The following is a 14,864-nucleotide window of genomic DNA, read 5'->3' as shown; positions in this document are numbered from 1 at the left end:
AAATGCTGACCTATTTAAAACGCGCAAAGGGCTTTTTAGGAAATTGGGATACAGTTTTAAAGACTAATACAGACTGTGAACTCATAAAACTCCTGAGAAATGTGAATGTGGACTAGTCTGAGACTCACAAAGTCCCTTGCTTAATTCTGAAGTTGTATCTCAGCTTCAGCATTGAAACTGAAAACCTGTGAATAAGCCATAACCTTGCTTCCTCCTCTCCCCAGGTAGTGAACATTGTTCTTGTGGGTTTAGTCTCAGACACCCTCTTGAGACTGTCACTTGATGGGCTGATCATATCTCTGAGTTTCCATACCTGCTGGCTGGGGTGCCCCACCACCCTGTTTTGCTGAGTCAGAGCCTCTCGTCTCCCCCTGCAAAGGCACAGAATTGAGAGGCCACAACCCCCAGCAAAGCAACGCAGACACTGAGAGCAGCTCAGGGAAGGTTCAGTCACGGGGACATCACCCAAGTGCACAGCCCCAATGGGACCAGGAATCCAGATTTAAGTAAAGCAAGCTCATAAATTGTTCGCACCCTTTACCAATTGAAGAGAGATGCATGGTTGTCATCTCACCCCTGCAATAATAATTTATACTAGGTTTATTGATTAGCAAAAGTTATATTATTAAATGTGAAAAGAAGATTTAAGTGGTTACAAGTGATAACACAGATAAAAGTAAGTTACTAAGGTAAATAAAACTTTCAAGCTAAGCTTTATGCAGTAATCCCTCGATTTACCAGAGGTTGCTTTTTGGTCAACCTCCGCATAAATCGAATTTTGAGCAAATTGGGTAGAGGTTCGGGGAGCGGGCAGCTTGGGGAAATGGGGGGGGCAGCCATGTGGCCCCTGGCTTCTACCAGCTGGGGGTCGCACAGCTGCTTGCCCAGTGGTTTCTGAGAAACTGCGCTGCAAACAGATGTGTGCCCACCAGCTGGAGAGCCCAGCGCAGAGACAGCTGCTTACGGCGCCATTTTTCCCAGCTGGGGAGCCGAGCACACAGACAGAAGGCTGCAGACGGAGGCTTGGGGCAGTTTCTCAGGACCGTGCCAGAAGCGTCTGTCTGTGTGCTGGGCTCCCCAGCTGCTGGTTCTCCCAACTGTGTCAGGAACAGCAGCCTGACTTGCAGCTGCTGCTCTTGACAGAAGTGGCTGCCGCCCCAACAGGAGCAGGAAACTGCCACTGTTGCCACAGACCGGAGCTGTTTCCCCCTCCTGACTCACAGCTGCCACCCCTGACAGCAACGGTTGCCTGCTGCTGTCAAGGGTGGCAGTTACGTTAACCCTAGATGAGCAACTCGAGGGTTTACTGTGCTCTAAGAAGCTTGTTAGGTGCAAATTCTTACCCTAACTGTAGTTTTAATCATTCATAAACCTTAATTACCTACCAGAAGAATTTAAAAAAAAAAAAACATGCAGGGCCAGATGAATACCCAGAAACCAACTACTCCAAGATAGGCCCAAGAAAGCCAATAACAGAACACCACTTGTCATTACCTACAGCCCCCAACTCAAACCACTGCAACACATCATTAAAGACCTACAACCTATCCTAAATCATGAGGCCACACTCCAGAAGGCCCTAGGTGACAGGCCTGTTCTTTCTTATAGATAACCTCCCAAACTTATGAGGATTCTCACTAGCAACCACAGGCTATAACACAGTAATACTAATCCTGTAACTTTTCCTTGCAGCAAGCCCTATTGCCAGCTTTGTCCACATATCTATTATGGAGATGCCATCACTGGACCTAACCATATTAATTACACAATCATGGGCACATTCTCCTGTTCCTCAACAAATATCGTATATGCCATCGTATGCCAACAGTGCCCACGCACTATGTATACAGGAAAGACTGCAAAGAATGAATGGGTATGGAGCAGACATCAAACATCTCCAAATACACCATGTTGGCAGCCACTTTAGTGGAGTGGGCCATTCTGTTAGACCTGAGAATTTGAGTTCTACTGAAAAGAGACTTTAACAACCGTCTACAGGGGGAATGCTGAGAACTAACATTCATATTCAAATTTGACACATTAACATGTGGGTTGAACAGGGACACCAATTGTCAGACCCATTATAAAGACACTTTTACCTACTTGGATGTTTTATCTAGCTCTTAACTCCCCCTCCCCCCCCATCCCTCTGCTCTTCAGAGTTGCCAACCTTGATAACAATTTTTCTGATTTGTCAACATTAATAGCAATTTTTGGACCTCTGTGCTTTATATATTGAGTCTGTTTTGGTAAGGCTATGATCTGAAGAAGTGGGTCTGTCCCACAAAAGCTCATCACCTAATAAATTATTTTGTTAGTCTTTAAAGTTCTGTGTGACTGCTTTGTTGTTTTAGTAGTTCTAATCATCTTTGCTCAGAAGCTGGGCAGCTTCCACTTAGCTTGGACCTTCCCCGTGTTTGGTCTTAGATGTTTCCAGTGGTTTCTTTTTTTTCTTTTTTTTTTTCTTTTTTTCTTTGGTGGTCAGCAGGGCATGTGTTGGTGCTTGGCCGCTGTCCCATTCCCCTGTTGTTTAGTTATTTGCCTATAAATAGATTTCACCCAAGGCAAGAATCCTTTGTTTCAACTGTTTCACTCTTCTTTGAAAAAGTACCGCATCCAAAATGGGTTCCATCAACAGGTGACCTGACTACATGTCTTGGCAGGATCAATCATAGTGCAGGCTAACAGGAAGAGTATTCATAGATCATTGTCTTGAGTACCAGGCCATTAAGTTCCTTGATTACTACAAAAGGCTTTCGTGAGTGCATTTAGATACATGGGCAGGTTTATACTTCATACTTCTGACTTCAACTACAGGAATAATACATGCACAGAGATAGGCTATACACATTCAATAGATTACAGGCTCTCTAATGAGAGGTTACATCCCATGTTTTTGCCTAAAGCATATTTGAGTTAGGCATATTCATATCCATAAAACTCACGGGAGTGCAGTGTAACAGTTGTCATTGTTATATCAGTTTAAGAGGAGCGTAGTCACAGAGAATTCTTGTGGTGAAGTATTTGCACGTTAAATGGATCTTGTCTTGGCTGGCCCAAAATTTTATCTCCTTCAGTTTTTCTGTGCGCGGAGTCCACATAAAAGTTATTCCTCCAAACAATTTTTTCAGTCTTCTTTCCCCATCTCCTTAAGTAAGTCAAGAAAGACACACATGGATGGGTTCCACCACCCTCACCACCAAAAAAAAAAAAAGGCACCCAAAAAACATGCCATTGATTTCAGTGGGAGCTGCTTCGTGTCTCTGAAAATCAGGTCACTTGTACAGGTGCATAAATCTGGGCTTAGAATCCTAACTTTAGTGACACTTTTAAAGCATAAATGTTCTTGGCCATTGTTCTAAAGAGCAGCCCAGTGCAGGGAAGGATGCCAGACGGAAAAGCCTTTTGTGTGAGGTCATAAACTGTTTAGCGATCCTGAAAAATGTCACTCTGGCTCTTCTGCTATAGCTGTTCTGACTGCCAGCCTAGATACACTTTGCTTGGAAGCTAGAGTGACAGCTTTGTTTGAGAACTAGCTAACTGTCCTGGGACCCATTAGTTATTCCGTAAACAGAGCCTGTCCCTGTGTGGACCATAAAACTGTGTTGCACAGAGTGCTTTTTTGTGCTGGTACTTGCCGGTACTGAGTATCAGCAACTCTGCAGCCCCAGCAGCGGGTTTGGCTGGGTGGGTAGGGCAAGGAGCTGGCTGAGTACCAGCTCCTCTTCTTTTACCAAAAAAAAAAAAAAAGCACTGGGGGTAGAAAAACTCAGTTCTGACTCTGATGTCTGAATGAGGGGGGCAAGGGGGTAAGTTTCACATTTAGAAAGACTGTCACTAATGGCTGAGGACCAGACATAGCAACGTGTGAAAGCTGCATTCTCCAAGGCCTGTAGATTTTCGTTTTAGCATACCATGTTCACTAGTTAGCAGAATACCAGGTCTGAGATGCGCGAGTATCCCATTAGTACTGACATGCACTACCTCACAGGTCAGTTTGTTTGCTTTCTCTGTAGCAATATATTGTATTTCAAGAAAAGGGAACCCACACAGTAACTGACATGGGACTTTTTGGTAGGCACTGTGTTTAGAATTTGTTTCTGGATCCCAGTAGGCTTGATTCTCTGGAGATTTTATGAGACATATCATTGCAATTTATTTTTATACTTTGAGGCTGTGGAATTAAAAAATTTTTGGTATCTGAGAAGAGTACCTAGGAGCAATTTTTGAATGGACACTAGCACAGAAATTTGCTCAGCCTAATTGGAAGCAAGTCACTCCTGTGTTTTTGAACTTGCTTTTATGTCTTTTATGACTCGCTAAGTCTGTTTTTCCCTAATGGCTTTTCAGAGGTTACCTTCCCTCCCTCAGGAATTGGGCTCTTCTTTTGTGAGGGCAAATGGAAGAAGCTTCCAACTACACATTACATGCTGACATTTACAGAACGACATGATTGGAAAGCCATGAGAAATCAAATCATTCTGTAGTTGCTTTAATGCTTTAGTTCTCATTTGTCCAAGCAGGAGGCACTGTAATTAGATCACAATCTCATGTCTAACTTCACAGGGGAGTGAAAAGTCTCCTATAGGCATGATAGAATAGAAGCATTAATGCTAGGTACAGTTTCACGTTTTCTGCTGTTAGATGGAAATGCAGCAGTTGATGTGACTGGGCATTAGCGTTTCAGTTTAATGAAAAGTCCTGCTCTCTGCTTGAGCAAGCAGGTCATTAGTGAATGAATAATCAGTGACATTTTCCATTTAGCTCTGACATGAGCAGAGTGTGGTAGTCTAGAAAAAGCCATTAAACAATGCCTTGCCCCTTAACCCTATTTCCAGTCTCTGCATATCAGGTCCCAGTATTCTTCTTCAGTGATTGTAGGAGAAAGAAGGCTAGATTATGCTGTTTGGTTTGTTAGTTATTTACGTGGCTAGTGTTAATGTGCCAACCATACTGAGAAACATTGCACTAGGCAGCATACAATTTGCCACAAAAACATTTGGTCTTGCTTTTACTCCTTCCTGGAAGCTTCGTGTGTATTGCTTGGCTGAATTAAAAGGTATAGAAGCAATATGCTAGGGAATATATGGGAGTTCACAGGCATCTGCTTGTATTTGAGTTAAACAACATCAACCTGAAACAGAAATGTTCCTTGTACTACTACAACCCTCCTGCCTCTTTTGTGGTTTTCAGAATTTTTTCAAATATTTCTAAATTATTCTCTCTCCTTTATCCTTTCAGTGTGGGAAAAGCTCTCACGCGGAAAGGGAAAACTTAAAGCCTCCGAGGGAGGTAAAAGTAGAATGGCTTGTGTGTAAAGTCCTGTCGAACACACAAAGTAAACGGAGGTGGAACAGTGAATACAAGTTTTTCAGTAATCCTAGTATTCTTTGTAAAAATAGATAAAAACATTTCAAGGCAGGAATGTAATTTTCACATTAAGTTGGTTTTTTTAACCTTGTACCACAGCTGTAATCCTGACAGAGGACAATCTGTCTCATACAAATGAGAGCATCACAACTTTTAACAAATTTGGAAGCACTGCTTTAAATTATTAAACCTTTAAAGAGATGTGTGTGTGTGCATGAGAAGGGGGTTGATGGCCTTAGGAGTGAAAATAAACTTTTCTTGAAAATTTCAGCGAGAGGAAAGGATTAACTACAGAAAGGATTGCATACATTTCATGCCTTGGAAACTGCATTTTATAGCTTACTAGAAGATTTACGCAGCGTTGCTTGGGTCCTTTAACTCAATTAATTTTTTTTAATTATAAAATGAAAATGTTCATGCTTCATTTGAATCATTGCCCTGAGGTGAGGCTGGGGGTGAGGGGTTCAGGATGCAGGCTGCCCTGGAGAAAGAGGACTACCCCAGCCCTCTCTCATTGCGGCAGCTTGGGGCCAGGTGAGAAATTTCTTTCCAAGCACTGACCTTGCTTTAAGATGTATTTAGATTAAGCTGTATACCGAATGTGGTGGTCCTAGCACTCACTGTTTTGGATGGACAAACAGACGGACAGACATACTCTCTCAAATACCTAGATGCTCCACAGGTTTAAGGTAAAAGCTTCTTCTTATTTTAGCATTGAAGCCCTCTCTTATGAACTCCAGATCCGAGAATGCTGATAGAATCATCTTTCTCGTTAAGGAGTCTAAACTTCTATTTAGAATTGTATTTGGAAATGTCTGTAATGTTTTAGTCCAGGGAGTTTACAAAACTGTAGCTTAGTAAACTATCAGCAGAATCAAGCTAAGCCTCTGAAGTCAACAAGAAATTAAGTAAAATTCCGTTTTTACATTGTTGATACACAGACAGCACATTTTCCTCATTCTAGTATCTAATAAGCTGCTTAACGTTTTGTGCATCAAATTTCGATCGTTTGCAATGCCTGCCTCCTTTGTTGGAGAATCTGTGTAAAGTGGAGCACAGTTTGGGTCAGAAATAGATTATAAAAAACCTACACTTGTGGAGTATTCTTGCTTCTCAGTTTTTTTAAAGCCTACACATAGTAGTGTATTTGCACATTGAAATAAGAGAACACAAGATACAGAACAAGTGTTGCACACTCAAAGCATATCAGGCAGTGGTGTTTTGTAATCCTCTTCTTGTCAGTATAGACAGAGCCTTGGTCACATGTTAGTGTTTGCTTAACAGACAAGCATTAATTCTGTCTCTTTATTATGTAAACTGTCACAGCCTCCTACCTGTGTTATATTTAGTAGTCTATATTACAGTCCCCAGCCTTTGTGGCACCGCAACACAAGCTAGGGTAGGAGGCCCGGGGAACTCTGGTAGAGCATCAGCAGAGCCAGGTGAGGCAGTTTGAGCAGACATTGCCTTCCCTGCTTATGATACCTGCCACCAATGTCCCCCTAGCTCTACAGGTTTTCAGTTGCGCCATCTAGGTCAGGGGGTCTGCAATCTGCAGCTCTGGAGCTGCATGGGCTCTTTGAGGACTTTTTGATCAACCTCCTGATTATTTTCAATATTTCAGTGAACAACGAAAAGCCCAGCAATGAACAGCTCCTATCTAAACAGCAAGTGATGTGTGATCACGAAAAATTAGATAACTCCTCTTTTAATATGTGCAGTGCATTGTGGGATACGTGTGTACGCCGCTCTTAAAATAGGGGTTACAAGTGTATGGTTTGACGTTATTTATTAAGGACCATCTCATAGTCACATTCATTGCAGCTCTTGAATTATTTAATTTTTTTACCGAATTCAAAAAAATTCTTCTTGCTGGCCCCTGAGCTAGGTTGTCTTTTGTGTGCTTCCCTTCCTCAGACACCAGAGAGCCAAGTAAACTGGTTCCGTGTCTGATGCGCACATGACATGGAGCGGTGTAAAAGTCCATGTGATCTCACAGGCTCAAGTAGCAGTTTTATTAAGCTGTTGAAGCAGTTTATGAAGTCGGGGGGAAGAGCGGGCTGGAGTTGAGACATGTGGGACTCTGCAGGGGAAAAGCTCTCCGGGCACGAGAGCACCTTTTGTGTTAGCCCTGTCTAAATAACGCAAAAGCTGATGGCCTTTGTGTAAGCTCAAAAGCTTGTCTCTTTCATCAGCAGAAGTTGGTCCAATAAAAGATATTACCTCACCCTCCTTTTCTTGCTAAAACCTGTAGTCAGAAACATAACTTCCAAAATACTTGAACAAAAAGCTCTTTATTAATAAAGTGTACTACTGTAAAGGCCCACTCCACCCACAGGGCTGTGGGTTTTTTGTTTTTCTTTTGTCATCCCAAGAGCCTCCATGTGCCATCTGGCTTAGAATACAATCTATGCAGGCTGAGGTCTTGTAGCCTGTCCTTAATTACTCACACTGATCCACTTGAAGCAGCTGGGACCTCAGAGACAGCTGGAGAGTTGGCTTTTGGTGCTGGCTGTGACTTCCACACCCCGCCCTGGAGTGGGTCAGCATTAGGGTTGCTCTATTTCTAGCTGTATATCCAAGTCGCTCGTATTTATAAAGAGAGGAAGCAATGTTATTACTGAGCTTTTAAACTAGAGGTTTAATCTAACCAGTGTGGGGTTTCCTTCTTACCAGCTTCCCCACTTCATGGGTGCCACCCTCCAGTTTGTATCCAGTACTCTTAGGAGAGTGTCACACAGGAGACAGGCTGGGGTTTTTGTCTCTTTTCTGGTTGCTGTTTTAGTTGCCTGAATTGCCATTATTAAAAAAAACAATAACATCATCTCCTGCAGCCTCCTCTCTTGCAAAGTGATTTCAGAGCCGGCACAATGGAGTTCTCATAACTTCATAACTTGGATGTAGCTCTGGTCAGGTCTGCCAATGGGGACATGGGGGGGAAGGGGGCAGTTACCCCAGGGCCCAGCTTTTCAGTGGGCCCGTAGCTCTAGCTTCCACAGCTGCTGCTATTTCTGTAGTGGTGGTGGTCAGAGCCCTGGGTCCCTTTTAAAGTGCCAGTATTGCTGCTCCATGCAGCTGTCGGGGGCCAGGCTGGAGCATCCTCCCTTGCAGCTGCCCCAGGGGGCTAGAGCAACCCCATGCCCGCAAGGGGGACGGGAGGGATGCTCCAGCACATAGTAGTTAAGCCTCACCCATTTTCAAATCCCTGTCTTGGACATGTGATTTGAACATCATCTTGGAGGCTGGCATATTGTCATTCACGCTCTTGCATGCTGTTAGATATATACACGCACAGCTGGTCATGTTTTCTATTTCACATACACTTGGAATGCCTCTCTTAGTTTTCAAACTCAACCTTCAGGTCACCTTTATACAATAGATTATGTTGAAGCAGAGAAGGGCAGATGCCCAATTTCCTTTTCCTTTGCAGGAAATCTTTAACAGCCTGACCATTTTTTATACAGCACACTTTCAAGCCAAAGTGACTTTAAAATCAGCAAAGTTATCTATTAAACCCCCAGTCAACTTAGTTGAAAAGACAAATTGAGGTTGTTCCTTAGCTATAGCTTTGCTGCCTGTTGGTTCGGGACTCCTGCTCCAGGGTATAGACTTGCGACAGAACTGTAAATGTTTAACTTTCCAAATGGGATTACATCCAAAAAACAATGTTAAAAGAATAGTACAAAGGTTGCAAAGTCAAGCACTCAGTCTCTGCTAGAGTGAGGCTCTGTGGCATTCAGGCTCTCAACTCTGTTGTAGGAAGCATGGAAATGCTGCCATGGCGGAATGGCCCAGGAGCTTTCGGTGACCAGCAGCCCACCAGGCCAGCTGGTAGGAAATAAGGGCAGGTGTCTGACAGAATCAGACAGAAATTTCTCAAACCTGAGTTATTCTCACAAGATGCTTCCAGTTTGATGGAGCAGTATTTTCCCTCTAAACTCAACTTCACTGGACAGTTTCCACCCCACTTTATTCTAGATGTGAGTGTTCAGCAGTTCTACAGGTCAGACCAACAGCATCTCCAAGTTATGCACTCAGAAAATGAGGGACATACAATGAATGGCCACCCATGAAAAATGCAGTGTCAGAGACTTGACCAGCATCACATAAGAATTCTGTGGCAGAAGTAGGGATAGAATATAATTATCCAGAGCAGCACCATGAGACCATCCTCTCTATTTCTGACCTACTTTCTAAATATTTTCTACCCTCTTCAACAAATGAGGCACAGACAGGGCAGCTGATGGACTTTGCTAGGCCCTGACAAGGTACAGAGAAGCTGGTTCCAGGCCACTGGAAGGGGTGGGGCTGTGGTGAGCCTCCCCAAGCAGCCCTTCAGTGCCACCTGGAGCTCTAGTAATAATTTAAAGCACCCCAGCCCCTGCTGTTTCCACTGGAGTAGTAGTGGCACTGCGAGCCCTCTGGCAGCTGCCCTTTTCCCTCCCAACCTTGACGGACCTTGTGCACAGATCCTACAGATCTGTTTCCTTTACAATAAAATCCAGATTCAGCCATCCTGTGCAGTTAAAGCATATAATAACACATAGGCATGAGATTGCATGGGCAATCTCAATTCTGCAATTTCCAAACTTGAGTGCTTGACTTTGCAAGTTAAGTTCGGTTTTTTGTATACGTAATTTCCTAAATTTCTGAAATAGTAAACTGCAAAGACAGAAATCAGCTTATGTGGCAGCATATTGACAAGCACATGGGCCATCATCAGGTCTGGAACATAAGGATGGCCATACTGAGTAAGACCAAAGGTCCATCAAGACCAGTGTCCTCTTTTCTACACTTGCCAATCCCAGATGCCCCAGAGGGAATGAACAGAACAGGTAATCCTCAAGTGATCCCTCTCCTGTCATCCATTTACAGCTTCTGACAGACAGAGGCTAGGGATACCGTTCCTACCCACCCTAATAGAGCTAACTTCCTTGAAATTATCTAGTTCTTTTTTGCTCCCTGTTAAAGTCTTGTGGCAAGGAGTTCCACAGGCCTACTGTGCACTACATGAGGAAAAACTTCCTTTTGTTAGTTTTAAGCCTGCTGCCCATTAATTTCATTTGGTGACCCCTAGCTCTTATGTTATGGGAACAAATAAATAGCTTTTCCTTATTCATGTTTCCCACGCCACTTATGATTTATAGATCTCTATTATATCCTCCCTTTCTCTCCTCTTTCCTAAGATGAAAAGTCCCAGTTTCTTTCTTTATATGGCACCCATTCCAAACCCCTAATCATTTCTGTTTCCCTATTCTGAACCTTTTCCAATGCCAGTATGTCTTCTTTTGAGATGAGGTGACCACATCTGTATTCAGTATTCAAGAGTCAGTGTACCATGGACTTATACAGAGGGAATAAGATATTCTCTTTCTTATTCTCTTTTTTAATGATTCCTAACATTCTCTTTGCTTTTTTGGCTGCTGCTGCATATTAAGTGGATGTTTTCAGAAAACTGTCCACAATGACTCCAAGATCTTGCTCTTGTGTGGTTATAGCTAAATTAGTCTCCATTTTGTATGTGTAATTGGGATTATTTGTCCCAATGTGCTGTGCATTACTTTACATTTATTAATGTTTCATTTCATTTGCTGTATTGTGAGATTGTTTTGAAGCTCTTCACAGTCTGCTTTATTCTTACTTATCTTGAGCAGATAAGTATCATCTGCAAGTTTTGCCACCTCATTGTTTTACTCCTTTCTCCAGATAATTTCTAAATAGGTTGAACAGGATTGATCTCAGTATGGACTCTTGTGGGACACCACTAGTTACCACTCTCCATTCTGAAACCTTACCATTTATTCCTACCCTTTGTTTCCTGTCTTTTTACCAGTTTAGCTCTGGTGCACAGAGCTCTGGCACTGGAGATGACAGAGTAACTGGTAGGAGCAATACAGTAGTTTACTGGCTCCTCCTCTGTATTGCATCCCACATAAATTACTTGTCTTCACTTTCAGAGCCCTTCATGGCCTGTCTCTTCCCTACCCTACGTATTGTCTCCTATTCACTGTCAAGTTGTTGCCAGTTAGCCCATGAGGCCGGCTTCCGTTGCTCACTCGGTACATTTCCAAACACGTTTGTACTTGATCTCATGCTGCCACTCGCACTTTGGAGGAGCTCCTCCCCCGCAACCATCTCTGGAGTTATTTCCTTAGCCTCTTTCAACTCTCCTTTTCCATGGAGCCTACAAAAACTTCTCAACAGCTGAGCTGGTGCTGTGCTGAAACTTCTGCCTACCACACTGGACCAGTATTATCTCAGCGTTTCCTTACCTGCCATCTGTCTGTATTGGATCATCTGTTGTCTACTATTTGGAGTGTAAGTTCTCTGAGGCAGCGACCGTCTTTTTGTTCTCTTTGTGCCATGTTTGGCGCTAGGGATTCTAAGTGCCGTCATATTTGCCGACATCAGAGCAATGTTGAGACAAGAACCTTGGGTTCCATTTCAAGCTCAGGGGGTGAAGAGGGGAAGGGCATGTGCTCTGGAGGTTTTCAAGCCCCACATTCCATTTCCCCCTCCACAGATTGGTCCCGGTTCTCTTCAACCAACTGGTCCCAGTTCCCTATGTGCTGACGTCTTATCTGACTGGTGTCTCTCCTCTGTAGTCACTGGCTCCCACTTCTAGTCTCCCTTGTGGGGTCTCTCATCCGACCTCAGTATGTCTACCCTATGGGGAAGATCAGCCCAGTCACAGTCGATCTTCTGGAGTTCAGTTTCATAGAATTGTAGAACGCTAGAACTGGAGGGACCTCAAAATGTCATCTAGTCCAGGTCCCTGCCCTCTCGGCAGGACTAAACACTATCCCCGATAGGTGTCTATCTAACCTGCTCTTAAATATCTCTAGCGATGGAGATTCTACAATCTCCCAAGGTAACTTATTGCAATGTTTCACCATCCTGACAGTTAGGAAGTTTCCTGATGTCTAATCTAAACCTCCTTTGCTGCAGTTTAAGTCCATTCCTCCTTGTCCTATTCTCAGAGGCCAAGGAGAACAATTTTTCTCCCTCCTCCTTGTAACACTCTTTGATGTACTTGAAAACCGTTATCATGTCCCCTCTGGTAAAGATGTGTGAAATAGAGCTATTTGGTGTCGGCAGTCAATGCCTGTACTCCTCAATATCGCGAGGAATAAGGGAAGGTCAATGGGAGAGTTTCTCCTGTCGCCTTCCCTCTGTGTAGACAGCCTCATAAATTTGATGGCAGAGGAGCTGATTCTAGCTACACAAGTGCCATAGCTAGAAATGTGTATCTGCAGTCGATTTACCTGCCTAGTGTAGACCAAGCCTCAGTCCTCACCCTTTAGCTCTTTCCCTCCCCTCACTTCACTCATCTCATTGCCCAGACTGGTCAGGTTTTCTTGCCACACCTCCACTCCTTATCAGATTTGTCTCCTGTGCCTTCATTCCCCCACCGGTTCCTTGTCCAGCCACTCCCAGCCTTCTCCCAAACCTCATCAAAACTGTCTCCCCCGTGACCCAAAAGGCAACTGGATCTCGTTCTTTCCCCACCTTCCTGTTGCCCTCACAGGTAAGAATTGGCAAAGTTATAAGCCACTGACAACAGGGTGTTCTAATGGGGATGAACAGTTGGGTGAACAGATCCTTCCAGACCAGCCAGTGATTCGGGGATGCTTCTCCCTCCCACTGTGTTAGCTTTGGTGCCTAGGGCCTCAGAGGGAATGGATGGATGACTAATGACCCTTTGCCTCGTGGAACCTGTTGCAGCATTGAAAAATGTGTTCCCTCTTTTCCCTCTGCAGGTGAGGTGGTGGATATCTATCAACGAGAGTTCCTGGCACTCAGAGACCGTCTACATGCTGCCGAGCAGGAGAGCCTCAAGCGCTCCAAGGAGCTGAACCTAGTCCTGGACGAGATAAAGAAAGCTATCTCTGAGAAGCAGGCCCTCCGGGATGTAAACCGGACATGGAGCAATTTATCTGGTGAATCAGTCTTTAATAGGGAGAAGCTCTTGCTATAGAGGAGGTAGTGAGGTGTGTGTTAGTGTAGGTCTGTAGCTAGACCAGGCATCCTGTCACTCCCAGAGCAAGCATAGGTCAAGGTCCAGATACTCTGATTATGATGAGGGGCTTAGGAGGTTTAGAAAATCTGAGTGGAGATAGCCACTAACTCAGGCCTCTGCAGCTAATCTACATTATCTTGCTTGCTTATGAGCTTTTATCACCAATTGTTTACCCTGCTCAAGGACAAAGCAGGCTCAATACTGAATGTTTATGGAAAGCAGGTCACAGTGGAGGGAGCAGGTCTGCTCAGTGCACCTCTCTTCTATTTAAAAGTGCAAAAGCTGAGTGGATGGGAAAATTGGATCTTTTGGGGAAGATCTGATTGATCTTCATTCTCCCCCCGTCAGAGATTTTGGACTTCATTCAGTCCCTTTCCACACAACCCCCACGCTTTTCGTGGGAGTTGTGGATGCACATGGAGAAAGCTGGGCTGATTAAACTAGTGATAATCTAGACCAGCGTTATTTAAACTTCCACAGAACACTGGTGTTCCATGAGCAATTCATAGGTTTGCCACAAGCGTCTGATACTTTTTTGATATCATACACTGATGGTCTCTATTTTCAGTTATTGAAATACAATGTAACTTCTTCATTGCTATGATACCTGGTTAAATTTGGGGGTTTTTTTCAGTCAGACAATAGTTTTGTGAAGAAAAGTTTCATGTGTGTTCTGCATAAAAAATATTATTTTTTGGTGTTCCCTGGTCTCAAAAAGTTTAGGACACACTGAGGTAAAGAACAACAAGAAGTCCTGTGGCACCTTATAGACTAACTGATATTTTGGAGCCTAAGCTTTCGTGGGCAAAGACCCGCTTCATCAGTCGCATCTGTTAACAGAAAGCTTGTAACAGAAAGCTTATCTGTTAGTCTATAAGGTGCCACAGGATTTCTTGTTGTTTTTGAAGATACAGACTAACTCAGCTACCTCTCTGACAGTGATCTAAAGGGCCACATTGCCCTAAGAGGGAGTTTTGTCACCAAAAGCCTTGCGATCTCTTTGTTTGGTATTCTGCATATTGACTTCCTTTTCTTCTTTAAGATGAAACCAAATTAAAACTTTGGAATATCACCCACAAGAATGTGCTGCATCTTCCCACCATCTTTCATCATTTGCCCCATTTGCTGTCCAAAGAGAACAGTCTACAACCAGCTGTGCATGTGGGACAGGGGCGCACTGGAGGTAAATGGATCTTAGTGCTGAGGCTAGGTCTCTTTCCTTCTCTTTACCTCTGCCCTTCTCCTCCCCTCCATTCCTGGCCAGTGTGTGGAGAGGAGCAGGACTGAAGGTCAGGGAGCACCTTCCAGTGCAGCAGTGCATTAGGGTGGATGTGTAGAGTGTAACTTTTAACGTAAGAGGCCCAGGGAGATATGCTGTTCCGTAACCATCCCTAAAGTGGTACTTCACCTTTGGCTGCCTGTCTGTATGTCTGTCGAAGGCTTCTACTGCCCCCCTTCAGTATAATACCTGAGC

General features: G+C 43.9%; 1 protein-coding gene across 3 annotated transcripts in view; it reads left to right on the top strand.

Annotated features, from left to right (window-relative positions):
* MGAT4B (alpha-1,3-mannosyl-glycoprotein 4-beta-N-acetylglucosaminyltransferase B) overlaps nt 1-14,864 on the top strand; it is a 137,000-nt gene that overhangs the window by 87,744 nt on the left and 34,392 nt on the right. For all 3 annotated transcript variants that reach the window (XM_075009292.1, XM_075009293.1, XM_075009291.1), the window contains exons 2-3: nt 13,131-13,310; nt 14,433-14,573. In XM_075009292.1, the coding sequence (XP_074865393.1) occupies nt 13,131-13,310; nt 14,433-14,573 (321 nt within the window). The remainder of the gene's footprint in view (nt 1-13,130; nt 13,311-14,432; nt 14,574-14,864) is intronic.

Source organism: Carettochelys insculpta, chromosome 15, assembly GCF_033958435.1.
Source record: "Carettochelys insculpta isolate YL-2023 chromosome 15, ASM3395843v1, whole genome shotgun sequence".
Classification (NCBI taxonomy): Eukaryota; Metazoa; Chordata; order Testudines; family Carettochelyidae; genus Carettochelys; species Carettochelys insculpta.
The sequence above is the reverse complement of the archived record's forward strand: the minus strand, read 5'-3'. Positions and strand labels throughout refer to the sequence as shown.